The sequence below is a fragment of the Phalacrocorax aristotelis genome, chromosome 3, assembly GCF_949628215.1.
Source record: "Phalacrocorax aristotelis chromosome 3, bGulAri2.1, whole genome shotgun sequence".
Lineage (NCBI taxonomy): Eukaryota > Metazoa > Chordata > Aves > Suliformes > Phalacrocoracidae > Phalacrocorax > Phalacrocorax aristotelis.
This window is the reverse complement of record NC_134278.1, coordinates 52,311,705-52,332,738: the sequence shown is the minus strand read 5'-3', so window position 1 is coordinate 52,332,738 and position 21,034 is coordinate 52,311,705. Positions and strand designations below refer to the sequence as shown.

At 42.5% G+C, this 21,034-nt stretch overlaps 1 protein-coding gene across 2 annotated transcripts in view; it reads left to right on the top strand.

Moving 5' to 3' along the window:
• The window catches only part of FYN (FYN proto-oncogene, Src family tyrosine kinase), a 143,699-nt gene that overhangs the window by 92,371 nt on the left and 30,294 nt on the right, over window positions 1-21,034 (top strand). For both annotated transcript variants that reach the window (XM_075087461.1, XM_075087460.1), the window contains 4 exons: window positions 12,004-12,261; window positions 12,856-12,952; window positions 16,432-16,530; window positions 17,630-17,733. In XM_075087461.1, the coding sequence (XP_074943562.1) occupies window positions 12,015-12,261; window positions 12,856-12,952; window positions 16,432-16,530; window positions 17,630-17,733 (547 nt within the window). In that variant the 5' untranslated portion in view covers window positions 12,004-12,014. The remainder of the gene's footprint in view (window positions 1-12,003; window positions 12,262-12,855; window positions 12,953-16,431; window positions 16,531-17,629; window positions 17,734-21,034) is intronic.

Genomic DNA, 21,034 nt, shown 5'->3' with positions numbered 1-21,034 from the left:
GTAATGACCTCAGGTTCGTGATGAAATCAAACTCTCTCTTCTACTTGTCCTCAGACATAGACATAAAGCTTAAAAATAGATCTGTCATATCATGATAGTTAGGTATTTTGATTAATGTGGAAGGGCCCTCTAGCTGTTTGCTGGCTTCATTTGGAAAATGCTTACTAATCCAGCAGAATCTATTTATCATAGCCCTTAGCTGGCATATGATCCCTTTTTACGCTCCATCCTCTCTGGTTAATAAAAGGGAACTTCCCTCATGACTTTCCTCACCATCACCCCTCTTTTAAACTCCAGCTCCCATCTTTTGAAGCACATGTGATATTCCGCCTTATTTCTTGTTGGCTCATTCTCCTCTGGGCTGTGATGTTCTTCATCATGTGCTTCAGGCAGTACAACTACCTAGAGACAGGGCAGGCTGCCGGATTAATCACCAAAAAATGAAAACTCGTCAGTCCTACAACCATATACATGGATGCAAAGACAAAGAGGACAATACATCGAGGAGAGAAGGCATCTGTCCAGCGTTGTTTCGTGTTCCTCTGTTGTTGCTGCTGGTATCTTGAATGCTGGTATCTTTTCAAGAGACAGAGAGGGAGAGGGAGACAGAAAGACAGACAGAGACAGAGAGGAGCAGGCCTTTTGGGGTATAGGTCCATGTGTATCAGTTTCAGTACTACCTCCTAGAGTTCCCTGAGGTAGCAATGGGATGTAAGCAACCTCATTGGGCTTTCTGATACTGCAGGTACCACTCTGAGCTGAGCCATACTGATCCACCTTTGGAGGCAGAGGGACTTTGCTGTGGGTCACTGGTCCTCAGCAGAAGCCAGGGAAGGGGACCATAACTTCTCTTTTTACTCCCATTCTTGTGGATTCTGCCTCAGTTCCCCTCCTGTTACTCATCTCATGTTCTGCTGATTGCCCCATACAGGTTTGTGTAGGTTATCTCTGTTTCTAGGGGCATTTCCCAGCTTTTTCACACTAAGGCGTTATAGTGGGTTGACCCTGGCTGGATGCCAGGTGCCCACCAAAGACGCTTTATACTCGCCCTCCTCAGCTGGACAGGAGAGAGAAAATATAACAAAAGGCCTGTGGGCCAAGGTAAGACAGGGAGAGATCACTCACCAATTACTGTCACAGGCAAAACAGACTTGACTTGAGGAAATTTGCTTAATTTATTACCAGTCAAATCAGAGTAAGGTAATGAGAAATAAAACCAAATCTTAAAACACCTTCCCCAGCCCTCCCTTCTTCCCAGGCTTAATTTTACTCCCAATTTTCTCTACCTCCTCCCCCTCAGTGGCACAGGGGGACAGGGAATGGGGGTTACAGTCAGTTCATCACACCTTGTCTCTGCCACTCCTTCCTCCTCAGGGGGAGGAGTCCTCACACTCTTCCCATGTTCCAGCGTGGAGTTCCCTCCCATGGGAGACAGTCGTCCATGAACTTCTCCAACATGGGTTCTTCCCATGGGCTACAGTTCTTCAAGAACTGCTCCAGCATGGGTCTCTTTCATGCGGTACAGTCCTTCAGGAACAAACTGCTCCAGCATAGGTCCCCTGCAGGGTCACAAGTCCTGCCAGAAAACCTGCTCCAGCATGGACTTCCCATGGGCCCAAAGCCTCCTTTGGGCATCCACCTGCTCCAGCGTGGGGTCCTCCATGGGCTGCAGGAGAATCTCTGCTCTGGTGCCTGGAGCACCCCCTACCCCTCCTTATTCACTGACCTTGGTGTCTGCCGAGTTGTTTCACGTAGGCTCACTCCTCTCTTCCAGCTGCTGTTGTGCAGGGTTTTTATTGTTCCCCCTTCTTAAATATGATATCACAGAGGGGCTACCACTGTTGCTGATGGGCTCAGCCTTGGCCAGCGGCGGGTCCATCTTAGAGCCAGCTGGCTTTGGCTCTGTCGGACATGGGGGAAGCTTCTAGCAGTTTCTCACAGAAGCCACCCCTGTAGCCCTGCACTACCAAATCCTTGCCACACAAACACAGTTCAGGACTGTGTGTGGTTAAAAGGAAGAAGAGACAGACCATAGACTTCCTAGAAGACAACCCTGGTGGCACAGATGCAGCCTGCAGCACCACAGGATCATAGAATATGGGGAGCTGCAGTTTTTAGGGTACTTGGCAAAACAGAATTGATAATTGCTGGTCATAGTGGCTTTGTAGTTGGACACCAGAGGACTGTATGCATCAATGTTGCCACTCTCTGTAAGAGAAAATGCAAGTTAAGACCTGTCTCCTTCCACATCCCATTGTCCACAGTGTTTTTCACTACCATCTCAGCCTCCCACCCTCTTGTTTTCCAGATTTCAAAATCTCTGCTAAAAATGGACTAGATGGTAATGTGTCTTCTCTGTAATCTTGACAAGTTCATCTCCAGGCGGTATCTCAGTTCTTGCCTGTCTGGTTAACATGTCTTAACCTGTGTGCCTCTGAAGTTATTTTCTGGACCAAGAACATCACTTACGTATTACTCACTGTGGTGGGTTGACCCCAGCCAGCAGCTAAGCCCCCCACCCGGTCACTTGCTCACTGCTCCCTAGCAGGATGGGAGAGAGAATTAGAAGGGCAAAAGCAAGAGAGCTTATGGGTTGAGATAAAAACAGTTCAATAAGCAAAGGAAATAAAAAGAAAACAAGTGATGCGAAGGTACTTGCTCACCACCTCCCACCAGCAGACTGATGCTCAGCCAGCCTCCGAGCAATGGCTACTTTCAAAAAACTCAGCTTTTATTGTTGAGCATAACATCATATGGTGTGGGATATCCCTTTGGTCAGCTGGGGTCAGCTGTCCCAGCTGTGTCCCCTCCCAACCTCTTGCCCACCCCCAGCCTACTCCCTGCGGGGGCAGAGTGAGAAGCAAAGGCGGCCTTGATGCTGTCCAAGCACTGCTCAGCAATAGCTAAAACACGTGTGTCATTAGTACTGTTTTGGTCACAAATCTGAAGCACAGCAGGGTTTGGGCTGCTATGAAAAAACTTAACCCCATCCAGACCCAGTACACTTACCTAAGCTGTTATTCAGAAGTAAGCTGTCATACACTGAAACCACAGTGGCAACAGCTGGGTTTGAGAAAACAGGTCTCACTAGTAGCACTATGTAAGTGTAGGCAGGGTTTTCCGGTCTCCCCGTTACTGATGTAGTCAGTACCTTCAGCACTCTGGTTGCTCACTGGCCTTCACCACCATGTGGTTGCCACCTTGTCTGGGGTCTCTACCCGTAAGCATCTTTGCTGTTGTAGCTGAAGCCAGTTGCAGTGATGGTGACAAGACTGGGGAATTCTTTGTGAGCTGGCCACAGGCAAATTTTTGCTGCTATTCAGGAAGGAGAGTATTTTTTTCCCCAATGTAACTGGACAAATAAGGGATTTAAATAACACTTCCAAAACACTAGCAGTAGCAACCTCGGTGAAACGAGAGCCCCTTCAGCAGGGAACGGCATCTGGAATGGTCTCAAGGTAAATCATCTCCTGATTTGAGACTCAGCTTGCTCCCATTTCCTTGCTGTCACACCCTCCCAGTTCTTCAGTCACAAAACAGAAATCAGACAAGGCGGAGGTTAGTTTCATTTGTGCATAGGCAAAGGGGGATGGGGAGGGAGCAATGGGGTTTTTTGAGAGAAAATCTTTCTCTGTGCCTCTTACATTTTCCAAAGAAGTAAAGAGGCAGAACTTCTGTACCGCTCCCTTTCCCTTCCCCTGCTTCCTTCCCTGCCCATCCCAATTCACATTTTGCATTCTGCTCCGTGCCGCTCCCATACCACGGACCAGATGAATACCTATTAATCCCAGGTAGATTCTAAAAATAAGAACTGAAAGAAAAAAAAAACAGAACAGCATGAATCAACCTGCATTCATCTTTCTGTTCTCTTAACGGGGAAAAAGAAAAGAGGAAATCAGTGGAGACACTGTTTCACTTCTCTTTCTAAGATAAAATGATTCTGGCATTTGCAGCAGTTGTTCTCATGATACAGGTTTTCTAATTTATACACTTAAAAGGTGCTTTAAAATTTAGGCACAGTAGCTCAAAATGCTTATGCAGACCATCCGCCTACTTCTCTCTGCTAGTGAATAGAGCTAACACAAGTGGCCTGATGAAAGAGGAACATGGCTTGAAATCATGCTGTTGAATTTACATGGTGTTCTTGTGTGTTACTCAGAACCAAGGATAGACCCATCCTTTGGGGGGGGTTAACTATAGAGTAAGCAGTATGTTTACTGTGTGTAGCCGCCACCTTTAGCTGTTAATTTCAAAGTTTCCTTTAACTCATTTTAAACACAAAAGAAAAAAAAAAAGATAAATCCTAAATGCAGTTTTGAGTCTGACTTGTTATTCAGTTCATGAACATAAAACCTACAGGCCTTCCTTCTCAAGTTAGCTATATGTAAGCTTCTTTCTTTTAGATTACAAGTAAAGTCTGGATGTTGGTGGGAAAAGGAAAAGCAAAAGAACACAGAAGAACCCCTTCTCAGAACTGATCTTCCTGTGCTGTGTTCTTTTAGGGCATCTTTTTTTTTTTAAAGTAATAAAAGCCCTGAGACAGTACAAGGCATAACTTAGCTGCTGTTACTTTAAGAGACTCCGGGGTGAGGCTCTGCTTTAATATTTTCTTACATTTTGTTCTGGTTTGGTTTTGCTGAAAGGGTTGTATCACAGAGAGTGCAGAAGAATTCACTGCTGAAAAAGATGAGGCTGTGCCATTCACAGACTTGGCTGGCAAAGAAGCTGCAGAAAACTGAAAGGGTGGCAACGTGTCCTTTTGTGGCCAGTTTGGAGGGTTTGTCTACTCTTCTTGTATCGGTTGCATTGGGGAGCTTTCGATTACAGCTGCTTGAACAGCCGCATTGTACTAATGCATCTTCTTGTAGGCTTGCCAGCTGACCTCCACAACTGTCCCTCAAACAATAACCACACGTGAACACGATTATTGTCCCTCCTGCCTGGCTGGAACACTGACTTCCTTTTTTCTCTCTAATATGTAATAAATAGATGGTATAGATATAGAGATAATAAATAGACTGTCTAGATTGTAATAAATCTCTTGCTGAAGAGGGACCATACCCCACCAGCAGGACGATGAATCTGTTTGTCAAGACATTCATCACTCTCTCTTCCTGGCAGTCAGTGGCCACCCGCCCTGCCCCATGGACAGCTGTGCTCACAATCTCTGGCAGAAACCAAGGGTCTGGTTGTAGTTCAGTGAGATCCTTCAACATGCACCTTCCCTTTGCTGGTCCTGGCCTCCAAGGCTGGCTGAAATTAAATGGCCAAGAAGAAGCCCAAATCTTCCTCTTTCATAACTGACTTTTAGTTCAGGTCTCAAAGCAGAAAAAGAGGGAAGGCCAGCACAGTCTATACTTTGCAGACATGTGTGACAACTTAAATATTGCCTGTAGTGTCAGGAAGCTGTCATTTTCTAGGGCCATGTCCCCGCAGGAAGGCACAGCAGGGCAAAATATGGCAGTTCAAAGCTCCTTGCAGGCTCTGCTCTTCTAATGGCAGCAGGAGCTGCTCATTTTCCTGAATCCCTTCTGCACCACTGTAGAAGATTTCATGCCAACAAAAAAACAATAGTATGAGTGCTCCAGCATTGTCAAAGGCATTTGCTTTGAGCCAAAGCAGTATGGCAGCAGGAGTTCGTCTAAGACTGCTCTTCCTACTTTTCTGGCCATGGATGTCCACTGACACTGGGCATGACTTTTGACTTGCTGCAGACAACAAGCAGTTAAACTGCTGGTATTTTTCTACTCAGCCCTCTAAAGCAGAGTCTGGGTGTGAAGCGTTAAAGGGCTGTCTGCAAAAATCAAATGAATGCAGCCCAGACATTTTTCAGTGCTGTTTTTCTCATGAAAACACTGTTTCAATGCAGTCATTGATCCGGATACATCCTGGCCGCTGACTTGAAGTTTTGCCCTGGTGTTTCTAGGCTTTTGTTCAGGAATTACCCCATTATGTATGTGAGGTTTTTTGCATAACTTTAATAGTTGCAGGACATCCAGCGGTGGTACTGCGTCTTCTCTGATTTACTTTTTTTAATGCAATATGATGGGTCTGGTGCACATGTAGGTTTGCAGGCATTCTACACAAGTCCCGTCTCCAGCCTCTTTTAAGCATGAACCAGATCTATCTGGTTTTGCAGTAAAATTCTAATCTTTCTAGATTGGGACATTAGTAGAAAGATTATATGTATATATATAGTAACCTGCAACCCACAAACCTGAGGAATAATCAATAACACCCAACAGTTCTAATTATTTTAAAGCATTTTTTAGTATCTTTCTGACCTGCTTTATGATTCCTAAAAATTGTGGAATCACTGGCCAAGCTGGAATGAAGGCAGTCCTTCTAAAGGTCCCAGAGTTAATAGATATAAATAAAAATAATGCAACAAGTGTTGCTATTTTATTCCATCTGTTTAATTTGGGTTGGCTTGAAACTGACACTGAATGAATTCTGGAAATCCAAAATGCTCCCATCAGCATAGATGTAAGTCAAAGAGAGGTCAGCAAGCAGACAGAACAAGAATTATTGACCTACATAGGACTAGTTTTAAGTGCCTGTTTGTTGCCCAACTTGTAATGCGTTCCTAATGACTTGTAATACTCAAAGTGGGTGAGCAAGTCTTTTCTGAAAATTGGGGGTTTTAATGTGACTCAGGCTTGTGTTTCAAAATATGTACTCCATCACTTTCTCTCTCAGGAGCTAGTAATGGTGGCATGGAAAGTAAGACATTTCAAATTCAGGGTAAACTTCTGTGTTGATTGTTCCCCCTATCCAGCCTGCAGGAGGCATTCCACAGAAAACTAAAGTCTGTCTTAAAATTTTTTGTGGTTCTTGGAAAGCCTTTTCTGTCCTTCCTGCATCTTCACGGTAACTCAGAATGTGGCATTTTTAATATTAAATCCTACCGTAGCTCATGAAATCTGGCGTATTTGATGTCACAGACTGATACTTCTGTGGTGCTTTCAGCAAAACATAAAACACGAAAAAGATATCCCTTTGAGAATATATTTTTCACAGCCATGCTGGATGCAACCCTTGGTTTCATTAACAAGCATGTTCACCGCAGAGACTGAATAAAAGCCAAGGGTTTTGTTCTTCTGACTCCCTTTTAACATAACTGTTTCTTAACTCAGCTTTCCCGCTGGTGCTTTCCAGACAAGATTTGTAGATTTGGTCAGAAAAAGACAGTTGACAGTTACCAGTCATCCAGCCTTTCCTTTTCATGTATTTTACTGAAGGAAGTTCTAAAAATATACTGTCAAATTTCATTCCAAAGAAAACCATGGAGAGGAAGGAGAATGCAGCCTGCTGGGTCTGAACCTGCTCCCCATCTCTTCAGCAGGTTGGAGCCCTCTCATGCGGTGGTCTCCTTTCCCAGGCAAGAGGTAGGAGGCCAGAGGCATGGATAGGAGGGTGCAGAATAGATTGGTGTCTCCCTGCATCTCCCTGTACCCCTCCCTCAAACTTTTTAAGGATCCACTTTCTTCTACACCAATCAAAAAAGAAGATTCTGAAGAGATACTGTAATTCAGAGTTTCTGCCATGAGTTGCAAAATCTTATGGAAAAACTTCGTATGCTCTGAAGGAGTGAATTTACACCAGACTTCCTCCCATCCATCTTTTCCTGATGGTTTACAACTGCAGAAGCTAGACTAAGCAAAGCCTTATCAATGCTCTTTGCTTTTCAAATATCACGTTTGAGCTTTTCCCTTTAAAATAGAAGTATGAAAAATTGTCTTTTCCTGATACTCCTGGAGTTTTCCTAGGTATCAATTAGCTAGCAGAGAACTGCTTTTGTTTCTGTTAATGGAGTGGATGTCTGGCTTTGGCAGGTATTTCAGTCTTGGCTTCCATTTTGTATCGAAAACCAACAACCTGCTAGAAAAACTGAAGGAGGGTGATTTACGATAATAATAACAGTGTTCATAACATCTCCTTAGCCTTCGTCTGTTTCCTAACTGAAAGTAATTAATATATAATTAAGATAATTAATTATATAAATAATTAATAATGATATAAATTTTTTAAAATCTTTGTCAAATAATGTTTCCACCATGTAGGAGGAAACCACTATTCTGGTTAGGCTGATGTTGGATTACTTGCAGTATAAATGTTGGAGTCCAAGAAATATAAAAAGGACAAAAAAGGAGACAAATAACATAATGGTTATTTTGATTTTTCTCTAAGGAAGTCTCAAAAACCATGTTAATGTTTTATATTTTCATGAAAACACGTGTTTTATATTGCCCAAAAAAACACAACTTCAAAAGAAACAAGTTCAACTTGCTTGATTAAAAAAATTCATTTTAATTAGGCTAGTTACATATTTTTTAAAGATACCAGTGTCAAATGATGATAATGCTGTGTGACCCATAACTCGCACATCTGAGAAATGCTACCTTTCCTAATGGAAATGGAATAAAATCTTGTTCCTTTACCATAAGTTGCACAGCATGTTGCATGAACAACGTTGCATGCTCATCTCTAGAGAATTTGGTGTAAAACAGCTCCAGATTTTGTTTGGTGATCTCAGAGCTGGCTGAATAACTCCAGCCTTCCACAGCTCCAAATGCTGACGTGCTGGGAGATGAGACTTTAGGATATTAAAAGCCTGTTCTGTGACACTGAGGGAGATTAGTTTTTGGAATCCATTCATTGACACAAAGGCCGATGCTGAATGGAGGTTATATTGATTGTCTATGAAACCCCTGAGTTAGCTGAAATCACTTTAAGCATACATGCATACATGTATTCTCTCACATTTAGCCAACTCCCCGTGATGTTGGTTTCTATAAGCCAGGAACAGACAACTTTCAGGGACTTGGCTTGAAAAGATGCGTGCATGTAACACCCTCTGTCACATTTTACAAGAGGCTACAGTCAAGCAGTCTTTATACTCGGATTGTCTAGACACTGTGACAAAGTGGGAAAGGGCAAGTGAAAGAAAAAGCCCTTTTTGTCAGTCTTTCAGTTTGCATCAAAATCTCCTTGCCTGTGCTCTGCCACTGCCAGCAAAAAGATAAAGGGAGCAAAACCCAAACAAAAATCAAGAAGCTGATAATTCACTTGTTTCTATTCATATCATTCCTAGTAAAAAGAAAACCCCAAACCATTATTTTTCTGAAACTACCAGGATATATGCATAATTTCTCCCAGTTTATTCAGTTTTTTTCAGGATTAATATTTCAAACAATTTTATTTTTGCAGCTGATTTGTATTTTTAACTTTTTCCTCATCAATGAGTAAATGAAGTGTGTAGGGCTGTCTTGTCAGCACTTGTAAATTGGTATGTGAAATCTTCCCAGATTTCAGTGGAGATTTTTTTCCCTGCTCAGCTGAACATTTGTGAATGAGCAACAAGAAAACCCCTTTCCCCCCACCACTCTCCCAGATTTCACGTTTTCTATCTCTATTTTTCTTTCATTTTTTACATTTTCCTTCCTCCATTTTCCCGTGAAAACACATGGGAAAAAATAAGAGGAGAAACAGAGCTGGGAGGGGAAAGGGAGGAGGCAATAGTGTTTCACAGGGAGGTAAGGTTACAAGCCAACAAAAAGGCTGCTGAGATTCTTCTTTAAATATTAAAGCCTGCGTATCACTTAACTGGTCTGAAGTGAATAAGTGTATGTTCTCCCAGACTCATCCTCCCACCCAAAGCCTCCTTGGGCTCTGCCCGTGCTGATAGCAGCAAGATGAGCCGTCACCCCACACGGCCCTTGCGCTCCCTGTGGTCCTCCTTCAGCCCCTGGCATTGCATGCAGGGCTCCTTGGCTCTGAAAGGAGCTGGGAAAACCTCACCTCTGAATGACCTCTCCAAACAGGGTCTTCAGAGCCAGACCATCCTGCTGTCGAAACAGGCAAAAGAGGCAGAGATATCTACGCAAGCAGTTTTTCACAACTGATATGAAGCTGGCCGGGGCACCCCTGCGCCCATCGCAGTACCTGTGGGCTCACCTGGAGTCATTGCTGGTCCCAGGGAAGGACAACCTCGAACCTCCAGCACTGACCCAGCTATCAGGGCAAGCAGAGGCTGGAGGCCAGCACGGCTGCCGCAGCAATAGCAGCAGCAGTGTGTTTTGCAGCCTCCAGGCTGCAAATCCCTTTCCCTCAGCCTGTTGCCACTTTAGTTTCTTGAGGGATCCCAGCTCATGCCACCTGTTGCAGCAAGTGCGGAGTCAAAAGTCCTTGCTTCTCTTCATGTGAGGAGACTTAGCTTTTTGGTGAAGGGACTCTGCTGAGTGAATGTGACATCTTGAAGGAAAAACAGAAATGCAAAAAGAGTGCCTTTAGGTTAAGTGAAGAGGAAGAGATGGTAGACCTGTGCGAACTGCAGCAATACAGCTCAGGGAAATACATTAAAATGGTGCTTGTTTTTCTGAACAGGCTTGCAGAATAATTGGAAGTATCTTCAAATTGTAGAAAATACCCTTCAACAGAAGTTTTTTTTTTATTAGGCAGGTTAGATTTAGGAAGCAGGTATCCAGACTGTGGACTGTCACAGGCAAGCAAGGAGCTACTGCATAATTTTTCAAGCATTAGCAGTGGAGGAATATGCTTTTTCTGAATCCCATGAGTTTGTCAAAACCAATTTCCTGTGTTGATGTTGGGGTAAGGCATACAAAATAGCCAGCCTGGCAGCTACAGAAAAATGAGGATATTTGGAAAAGGATAGGCTTTTTATTTACCCTAAGTGACAGATATTGGCTGAAATGTGAAAAGAAATTTGAAAAACAAAAAAGTTCTTAGCTATACTTTTTTTTATGTTCTGTGCATTTTCTCCCTGTCTGTTTGTTAACTCTGGACAAAGTATGCCCAGTAATTATGCACTTTTTGCATCCCCACTCTTTAGAGTATGTTGTTTGTGTGCTGGTCAGGCATAAGGGTCACCATACTGTTTCAGATCAAGGGTGCATCCAGATGAGTATCTGATTGCCTAGATTTATCTCACCCAGCTTCAGAAACTCAGGGTTTATGTCTAGATTTAGCTCAAGTCAATAGGAAAGAGTTTGGTGACATCAGCACATGAATTATAATATGTTAGAGCTGACAGATGAAAAGCAATACCAAGTAACAGGACTAACCTCAGAGGGCTGCTTCTAAGATGTGGCCAGTCACCCTCTGTCTCCCTCCACAAAGAGAGAGGTAGGCACCTAAAATTAAGAGAGATTAATCCAGGCCCTGGTAGTGCCCCATGAGGGTACTAAACAAGAGGTTACAAAAATTAAAAAACTTAGAACAACCTTTTCCAAGTCGTACCCTCTCAGTTTCTTCCTGTCCAGGATCCAGACTTGGAGACACTCTGCATTCCATGCATTAATTCCTCCATGATTTTGTCTCGTTTAAATTACGTATACCTTTGGCTGCACCACCATCCACTACCGGCAGGTTTTACGTTTCTGCTTGGTACTGCGTAGAAGGGCACTTCTTTTTATTTTCCTTCTGCCCTCTGATGAGCTCCCTCCTACTTTCCTGTGCCGTGCTAACTCTCAGCACGTTGTGTCTGCTTTTCTGCCTGTCACGCATAGCTCCAGCAATGAAAAAAGGTTGTATTGCCTTTAGGTGAAGTCAGCTCTTGTGTAGTTGGTCAGGTCAAACATGAACCACTCTGTGTTTTAGGGGCAGACTTGAACCTCCAGCTGCACTTTTTGGCTGAGTCCTTTGCCTGCCAGTCGTGCCCTCCTGGCAAAGGATGAGCAAGAGGGGTTGGTTTCTTCTCCTCACTACCTCTGTGCAAGCCATTGCCTGGCAAGGCTGGGCAGAGAGCCATTACCCTAAGAGCAGGCAGGACCTCCTTCCCCAGGCCTTGATGGGAAACCACTGTGAGGAATATTTTGTTTGACCTTTTCCCAAAGTGTTGCTGTTTATATTCAAACCTGTGGGTTTTTTCAAAGTACTTAACTTTTGAGTGGTGAACTTAATTTGATCCTTGTCATATGTGGATTTGGGGGAGATCTGGTAAGCATCAGTGTATGAACACCTGTCCTTTCCTTCCTCCCCTAGGATTTTAGATAATGGGCTGTGTGCAATGTAAGGATAAAGAAGCAACAAAACTGACTGACGAGAGGGATGGCAGTTTAACTCAAAGCTCAGGCTACCGCTATGGGACAGACCCCACTCCGCAGCACTATCCTAGCTTTGGTGTGACTTCAATCCCGAACTACAACAACTTCCATGCCACAGGAGGCCAAGGACTGACTGTGTTTGGTGGAGTCAATTCCTCCTCTCATACCGGAACACTGCGTACAAGAGGAGGAACAGGTCAGTTTCAAAGTCTTCTTTCAGTGCTCTTAGTGAGTATCAATCACATAATTACAGCAGAGGCACAGCTGTCTCAGTGTGCTGCTTTTGGGAGGAGTTATTTCATGAAATAGTGCAAAGAACTGAAGTAGGGGTGGAGCTGGGTCTTCAGCCCTACCTTTGCTAACTTGCAGGTGCTAGTTCAATTGGGGGGTGACAATGTATACATGCCCAATTTGGCTGACTGATTGCCTCATCCATCTACCAGGGAACAGAAAGTGTGGTCTGAGCCACCTCAAGTAGTTAACAGGAAACACTTGGCATGGCTATGCCTAAACTCTCTCTTCAAACCCCCTTTGCCCACTTGGGATCCTGTGCTGTGTGTGTACCAAACCAAGAGTACTGATGACTGTACAGAGTGAAGGAGGTGGTGTGCCGACAGGCTGCATAAAAGCAGAGGGATTAGAATGGCTGTCCAAAACATAGGAGGCTTCAGTTTATTTTGCTCCTCAGCAACCAGAGTAGCTTACATTTGGGCTAGCCACCTCATCTCTTAAGGGTCCTTTCCCTCCTGTTTTTTGTGATGGAGTGTAACTCACCTATCTTCTTCTTTAGGTGTAACTCTTTTTGTGGCGCTTTATGACTATGAAGCAAGAACAGAAGATGACTTGAGTTTTCACAAAGGAGAAAAATTTCAAATACTTAACAGCTCGTAAGTTTTAGGCTTGGGAATATGCTTTTAAATATTTTCAAACTTATAATGTTGACAATTCTATTTGCCTGCTTCTGTTATTAGTAAAATGTAATGTTGGGTATTCAAGATATGTAGGGTTTTTACTCTATGCTTACTTACTCGTCTTTGCATTTAGTGCACTTTTGCAAAGTGTTTTATTACGGGAAAAAAAACCCTTCAACCGCATGCAGCTTTACTTCAAAAAATAAGTGTTAGATTGTGTGATTCACTGCTTACATTTCACTGTAAACTTACATTCAGAACTGAGAGTGCCAGCTCTGTACTTTACCAGTAGTCACACAAGTTCAGCAAGGCACGTACTAACACTTTTTGCGATCTGCTGCAAGTGCCTCTACACAGAAGTGAGCTAAAAAATGATTCACAAAAGAGATGTTACCCAGACTTGCATGCCAAGTTTAAAAGTCTTTTTTTTTTTTCCATTTAAAGGTAGGTGATACAGTCAGAACATGCTAGGAAGTTCTGTTAAGTGAGAATGCACCATTGTACAGTTGCATTTGGCATGAAAACCACACCTCCATCCTGGAAATCATCAACTTAAAATTAATTTTATTAACTGCCCATAGGAAAACATCCCTTAGCAATTTAAAAATAACATCTAAAACTTACTGTGCTACTGACCTATATCTGAACATCTTGTAATTCTTGGCTAAGAACATAAAACTGAGGGCTCTGTGTTATGTTCAGTATTGCTATCATGTGGAGGGAAAAATGGGTTAACGACCAAGTAGGCCACTTTCGAGAGGGTTTGTGATATTGCTCTCATCTTTTTTTCTTGCACCACATGACAGTGAGGCAAATTCATCTGTGGTGCAACTCCTGTTAATTTTAATAGAACAACTCCAGGGTTGGAGTTGGCTCAATGTGCATTAAAGTTAAAAAAAAAATAATCAGGTAATTCTGTGGAATATTTCATGAAGCCATGAAGCTGAAGAGCTTTGATGTAGATGAAAGCACAGGAACTTCAGTTACAACTTGTGGAGGGAGCAGCAGTTTAAAAAGCTCCCTACTTCTAAATTAGCACTTGGAAAAAAAACCTTTTTTAACCTGTCATCCATTTTTGTTCATGTTCCCTGCTGCTTTCCTAACCTTGCACAAACTATGCCATAACTTGAAACAAGAAGAAATTCCACACGTTATAAATTCCTTACACGTGCCAGTTGGTGAAATCAGGGGGTGATCACTGGGACTTGTGGAGCAATTGTACTTGGAGTCGGTGGGACAGATTCTCCCACGTGTGGGGGGTTGGAGTACATGCATTTTGATGCAGGTGATTACTGCCAGGAAGAAGGTTTTCTATGAGAAAAAAACCCAAGCATCGACTGATTTTCTTGTAGGATTATAGAAGCTCAGTTCCCATCATAGTCAGCTCTGTCTGCTTATAAACATGGACCTGACCACACTCCTGGAGTACTGACAGCCAGGCTGGGAATCTCCAGAAAGCAGCTTGTCTGTGAGAATGCTTCCTCTCTTCACTTATATTAGAAATTACATGAAAGAAGCCCATTTTTTTAGGAGTCTGCCAACGCTGCTTGCAGCCAGAAAGCATATATGTGCTCTGGAATTTTTGAAGGCGTTTGGATTTTTTTTTAGCTCTCAACAAATGAAATTTGATTTATGCTTTGGATTAAAAGTTCAGGACAGCAATGCCTGATATGATGTACAGAGGGTATCCCTGTGATTTGAAGTCAGAAACAATACCAAGAACAGTCTGGGGGAAAGAGGTACCTGCAGGGGTGGTTCAGAGCAGACCCTGACTTCAGGGCTCAGAAACATTTGGCCATCCCCTGCATCCCCACCAGCACTCCCACACACCCTGGCTAGCCCCATTGACTAGCCTCCTCCTACCTCAGCTGGACGTCTAAAATTAAGAGCTGTGAAAAAAGTCTGCGTTCCTCTTCTTTTCTGTCATTGCTTTCAGAGATCTAAGCTTCTCTGTCAAAGCAAGAGGGGTTTGTTCCTGATGTGATCATCTACGGGACTGCTTTTTTCCTCCCTAGATATGATAAAATACCTCCATCTAGTGGAGTCTCTGTACAGTAAGGAGAAGAAATGTAATGGTAAAATTTATCAACGACAGTATGGCATAATCTCTCAGAAATATTCTACAGCAACATACGGGGGAAGGGTTAGTACTTCAGCTGATAAAATTAGGGATGTAAACAGATAAGGCCATTTGCCTGACATACTAACGCACACAAGGTGTATTAAAGTAGTGTCAGCTGCCAGGCTTTAGAAAAGCTACTTGTTCTTCACTTCATTGAACTGTAGAATTGGAACGTCTCCTTTTTGACTAATCACAGCTGTCTTCTAGTTGTTTTCCATAGAGTTTATACTCCTTCAAACTGGTAAAGAAAGTGGAGTTGAAAATTTAAAGTAAGAGCTCACCTTGACACAACCTTTCCTGCCAGTAATAGCTTAGACAATGTGTTTCCTGTAATTGCTTGCTTACAGAAGAGGCTAATTCTCTGACTATGTTTGATAATAGTGTTTTATTTAGTGAACAAATCTCTGTTTTGCAGAGAGGGAAACTGAGAAAGTTTCTGAGCAGTTCAGAAATAGAAAAGAGAATGCTCATTAGTAGCGGTAGGAGTGAAACGTTGGTGAATCTGGTTCTGAGAGTGAAATATAAGTTGCTAAATCACAAATCACTGCAAAAAGCTGTAAGATGAACTGTAAAAAGCTAAGAAATATAATTCTCTTAAAGTTGCACATTCTTCAGCAACACACATTGTCTGAAGGGCAGTACCGTGTACATGCACATGTACAACAAAAATTGATGCTAAGCCTGTGGAACACTGCCATAAGATGGTCCAGCATGGACCTCTCATATTTATATGTTGTAGAAGAATGGTTTTTTTAAGTATTTGAAAATGAAGCCAGGTCCTTTGCTACTTCAGATACGTCCTCTAGGTGGCCAGGAGAGGGAATCTAGACAATTAAGTGTGATCTTTAATGGCTATCTAAAACTCCATGTTGATAGATGGCTTTTTGATGCCTTTGGGTTTCAGATTCATTATCCCCATAGCAGTTTAAAATAAGCAGTTGATGTGACAGTGTTCCATTTGGCAGTTTTTCTGTAAGCCCTCTCAAGGGTCTGTATTAGAATAATTGCTATGGAGACAGTTTTCAATATTCTCGTCCAAACCCAGCCCTCACAAAACCTGATTTCACTGGGTTGTTATGCCTGTTTATGCCATTATGCTACGTTTGGAAGGCTATATTACTAATCACCACTGAAATAATAATAGGTGTAAAGAAATATATATATATTATTTGGGTTTAGATGCAAACAGCTATCTCAGATGCACACCAGTGATAGAGATGAGTTGCTGTTGATTCTTACACCGTGCAGCCGTGGGTGCTGTTAGCAAATTCAGATCATTGTCTTTACAGCTGTGTCTCGCTCTCACTTTTCCTCCTCACCTCTGTTTCTGCAGGGAGGGAGACTGGTGGGAGGCCCGGTCCTTGACAACAGGCGAAACTGGTTACATTCCCAGTAATTATGTGGCTCCAGTCGATTCCATCCAAGCAGAGGAGTATGTTTTCTTTTCATTGTAAAGACCCATTAGTGCTATATTCGAAAGAGGTTCAAGGAGTTGGTTTTGATTGATTGCAGCGACTTTTCAAATTACTTACATTATTTTTATTTTGGTTCTTAACTGCACTGATAAATAATTAGGTAATTAGTAACAAAAGAAGCACAAGCTCAGTGCTTTTTCAATGTCAAAACAAAGGAGGAAAACCTAAAGGAACATAGGTCTGCTTCCTTTATTTGAGTGTCAGCTAATTTCAAGCATTAAACAAAAGGTGCCCTTGCTTTTCCTGAACCAACTTGTAAAAATATTTGAAGTCAATTAGTGTGCAAACTGTCTATTAAAGAGGGCATGTTTTATCAACAAATACCTACCAACAGGTAGGATGCCTACAATGCATACAGCAGACAGCATAATGAAGACGTATCTATGTGAAAAATTCAGTGCCATTTGTATCCATATTATTTCCAGTATAAAAGATGCTTATATGGCTGAGCAGGTACTACTGCAGTCTGTACTTCAGGTTATACTTGGTTGATTGCGAAACCAAAAAAAAAAAGAAAAAAAAAATGATGCAGGAAGGAAAAAGGTACCAAAACTCCGAAAACCTTATACAACCACAGTGAAGTGGTTGCATCTGGTCCTTCTACTGAGGTTTTATAGCTGTGCTACAACAGAAATATTGAATACTAATACATCACTCTGTAAGTCAAATCTGTTGTTTATAGCAACATCTGTAAAAATTCTACTTTTGGGTAGCAACGTATTTTTCTGCCCTTTTCCTTGTCTACTCCTTCCTCCCGCCAAGTCTTTCTCTGTTTGTCCAAATCTGGCCTTTGTCCTAAGACACCAAACAAGTATTCTCAGCATCTACTGATTATAGGCATAATGCAGAGTGCTACTGCACAACATATGCAACATCTACTACACAGTTTGTTGCATTAGCTTCCCACCACAATAGAAGAGACACAGTATGACAAAAATGGTTGAAGATACTTGAGTAACCATAGTTTCCAAAAATAATCCTCCATGTCTGAGCTCTGTGACACTGCCTGGTAATCCTATGTAGCATTTGTCTTACTATTTCTGATGTTTCCCTAAGGTGGTACTTCGGCAAACTTGGCCGAAAAGATGCTGAGAGGCAGCTGTTGTCATTTGGAAACCCCAGAGGTACCTTCCTGATCCGGGAAAGTGAAACTACCAAAGGTAGGCTGGCCAAAGCTATTCTGACTACGAACGAGAAGATAGATGAGAAAAGTTGTGCTAAGTTTGTGAAATACTGTTTTCAGTGGTACAAAGGTAGAGATAAATGTCATCTTGCATATATGTGAGCTAGGGAATTAGATTTCTGGACATCCCAGGTCTTAGAGTGAGTCTTCAAAGCAGAGAACAACCCAAGTGCAACCCACGTCATGCGCAACCCATGGTATCTGCAGTGCAAGTGATGCACAGGCAGGGTGCTCTGCTCTGCTGTCACACTCTGAACATTGCACTGTCTCTCTCAACATGTGTGTTGAGGATACGACTATTGCAATGGAGTCCAGTGGAGAGTGGCCCCTCAGAACAGCAGCTATGGGGCTACAGGAGGCAGACCTCCTGGTGTCCATATTCAGGTCCAGGGACAGCCAGCTAGCTTACTGTGAACAGATACTGGGAATCTCTAGTCTAGTTTGGTGAAAATTACTGCCTACTACAGAAGAAGCAGAATATTTGAACCTTCTTGCCTGGAAGATGTAAGGTAAGATTCGGCAGGGGAGGGAGGTACTAGTTATTATTTTGGGAAGATTAGGGGATTTTTTGGCCTTTCTTCTTTGGTAAGGGGGAAGATATAGCAGTTTTATATTCACAGATTAACACTGAAAAGACTTGAAAATATTTCTAAATAATATATTCATAAAGCATTCAACTATATCCATTCTGCTGAAGTCAAGTGGAAGGATGTATTCGCCTCCTTCCCTCTAAGAAGGTTGGATGAGTTCCAGTTTTCTTGGTGGGTTCTATCTTTGCTTTTATATTTTGTTCATGAGGCCTGTCACATCTTCAAAGCTTCACATGTATGAAAAGATCTCTCCAGCTCATACAACTATTGAGGAGAAAACCTGCAGCTAAGTGAAAAACAAACCTGGTCATTTCTCAATTAACCAGCAATCCAAAACAATAGCTGTGGGAAACATAAGTCACTAGAATTAATTGCATGTAAGTTCTGAAGTCTAATGATGGTTCATGTAATTAAAGCACTGAAAAGTCAGTGCTTTGATCAGAGCACCCTCTGTCAGCTAGAGTTAGCTGACGGAGTTATTGGAATCATGACTGGTAAAGGGGCTTAAAGAAGAGGTGCACTACTTCCCAGTCCTCTCTACCTGACCTATCGCCAGACATTTCATCCTGTCAATTAAAATTGTGAGTTTTACATTTTTGACACCTGCAGTGACTGGATTCCTCCTTTGCTGCCCATAACTCTGAAGACTGCTTCTGCTGCAAAATCTGAATAGACATGCTGTTGTTTCAGGCAGCTAATTTCCCATCTTGTAACCCCACAGCTTCACCATACCTTACGTAGCAGTGAGGCATTCTCACCAGGAGCAAGACAGGCTCTAACTTGCTCTTTTTCTGCAAATAGCCTCCACCTGTTCATTTTCACCAACAGTTGTTGTGATGTGTGTGAGGAGCAGGACTTCATTCTGCTCTGTGCCAAGTTTAAAAACTCACTCATATAGGCATCCATGGATCCTAAAAACAAACACAACACTGTTTCTCTAAACCACATTATCAGTTTAGTCTGGTTTGACCATTTTTTATACAGTGATAGGGGATATGTTTTGCAGGGCTGTTTTGTTAGCTAAGTCAGGGCTTTTTTCTAGAGCTTCTTGTGAGACACAAAAGCATTGGGGAAATGGAGTAATCCATCATGGATGGACTTACAGCAGCAAGCTTAATTTCTCTGCATTTGAACTTAAGGCTTTCTACATCTTCAGGCTAAGTTTGCATCAAAGCCATTGGAAAAAAACCAAACACGCATGGGTTTTCTCAAAAATGCCTGTTTTCCTTCTCATCCTTGTGGTATTTCAGTGTGTTGTTAGAAGAAAACAGAGGGAGCTTGTTGTTCATGAGAGAGAAAAAAGTCATCTGGGAGGGCTCGAACAGCACATTCTCCCATAAGTCTTCTCAAAATGCCTTACTCCAGCTAGTCATCTTGGGCTTCGGGCAGGAATTGTTTTGTGACCTAGAATCATCCCTTCTGCTTTAAATAATAACAATAAAAAAATTAATCAGGATCATGTTAAAAGTATCATCATGGGTGACTTAAGCATGAATTTAACCTCCCTTGATCATGGTCGCCTTCTCTTCTTACTTCCAAAATAAATCATATGGAGCTGGCTTTTCATCTTTTCAATGCCTGACTACCCAGGTACTTCATCAGCTCTTGTCTATATAATCCTTCACCTGGTTTCAATCTCCACCCTCCAAGACTGTCTGGTTTTAGGTTTGTTTTTCTAAAAAATTCATTAGTATGATATATTGTAATGCCGTATTTCTATCCAGATTTTTATTATGTATATCTCTTCTATTTGAATTAATCATCAGATAATAATGAATAGTATAAATAACGAACAGCCTAAATAAATGAATAACGAAATCCATCTTGGTTCTTATTTTTGTCCAGATTTGAACTAAAGCTCCAGTTCTGCAACTTGATCTGGGGTCAGCGGGGGTCCACAGAGGGCCACCCACACAGCTCTGATTGCAGACCTGGAGACACAGATTGTTTACATTTTCCTAAAGAATCTAAAATAGTGACCAGATAGGCAGGGAGCGTGACTAAAGAAAATACAGCTGCTGCCAGAGGATCAAAACTCACAAATGCGGAGGTGGAGAACACTGCCTGGAAAACTTTTGAAAGTAGGCTGACAGTGTACAACCCAGAGTGGTGGTACAAAGCATGCACAAGATGTGCTTGCAAATCCCCAAAAAGCTTTGAACTCCTAGCTGAGAGAGATGTACTTACTCAGTGGGAGAACCTCCTCAGAAGAATTTCCTAAACAAACAGTGTTTTTCTACACTTAGAAATAAAAACCATGTCACTCCTCTCAGGGTGTCTCCCATTCACATAAACTAGAATCATCTGTGTAAGTAAGTACTGGCTCTTTTCCTCCTATTTAGAGGACAAACAACAGGGAATTCAAGAAGTCATTGGAGCCGGGGTGGAGACGTTTTGTTCACTGCAGCTCCCTCGGCGGTGAGCCGTCCACCAGTGTGACCTGTTGCAGGTTCACATGGTCACGGAAACTTCTTCCTGGGGAGATATCCAGGAAAGACATCTTACATCAGGGATCTCAGGCACCTAACTGTGGGGTTCTTTAAATCGTTTCACTTAGCTGGAGGTGGTTCTGGAGGATGCGAACTGCCCAGGCGTGCTGAAAAGCACCCTGACTTGGGATAAGCAGCAGTCAGTGCTGTTTGCCATCAGACCTGTAGGAAATCCCTCCACCTTTCATATTGTGCAAAA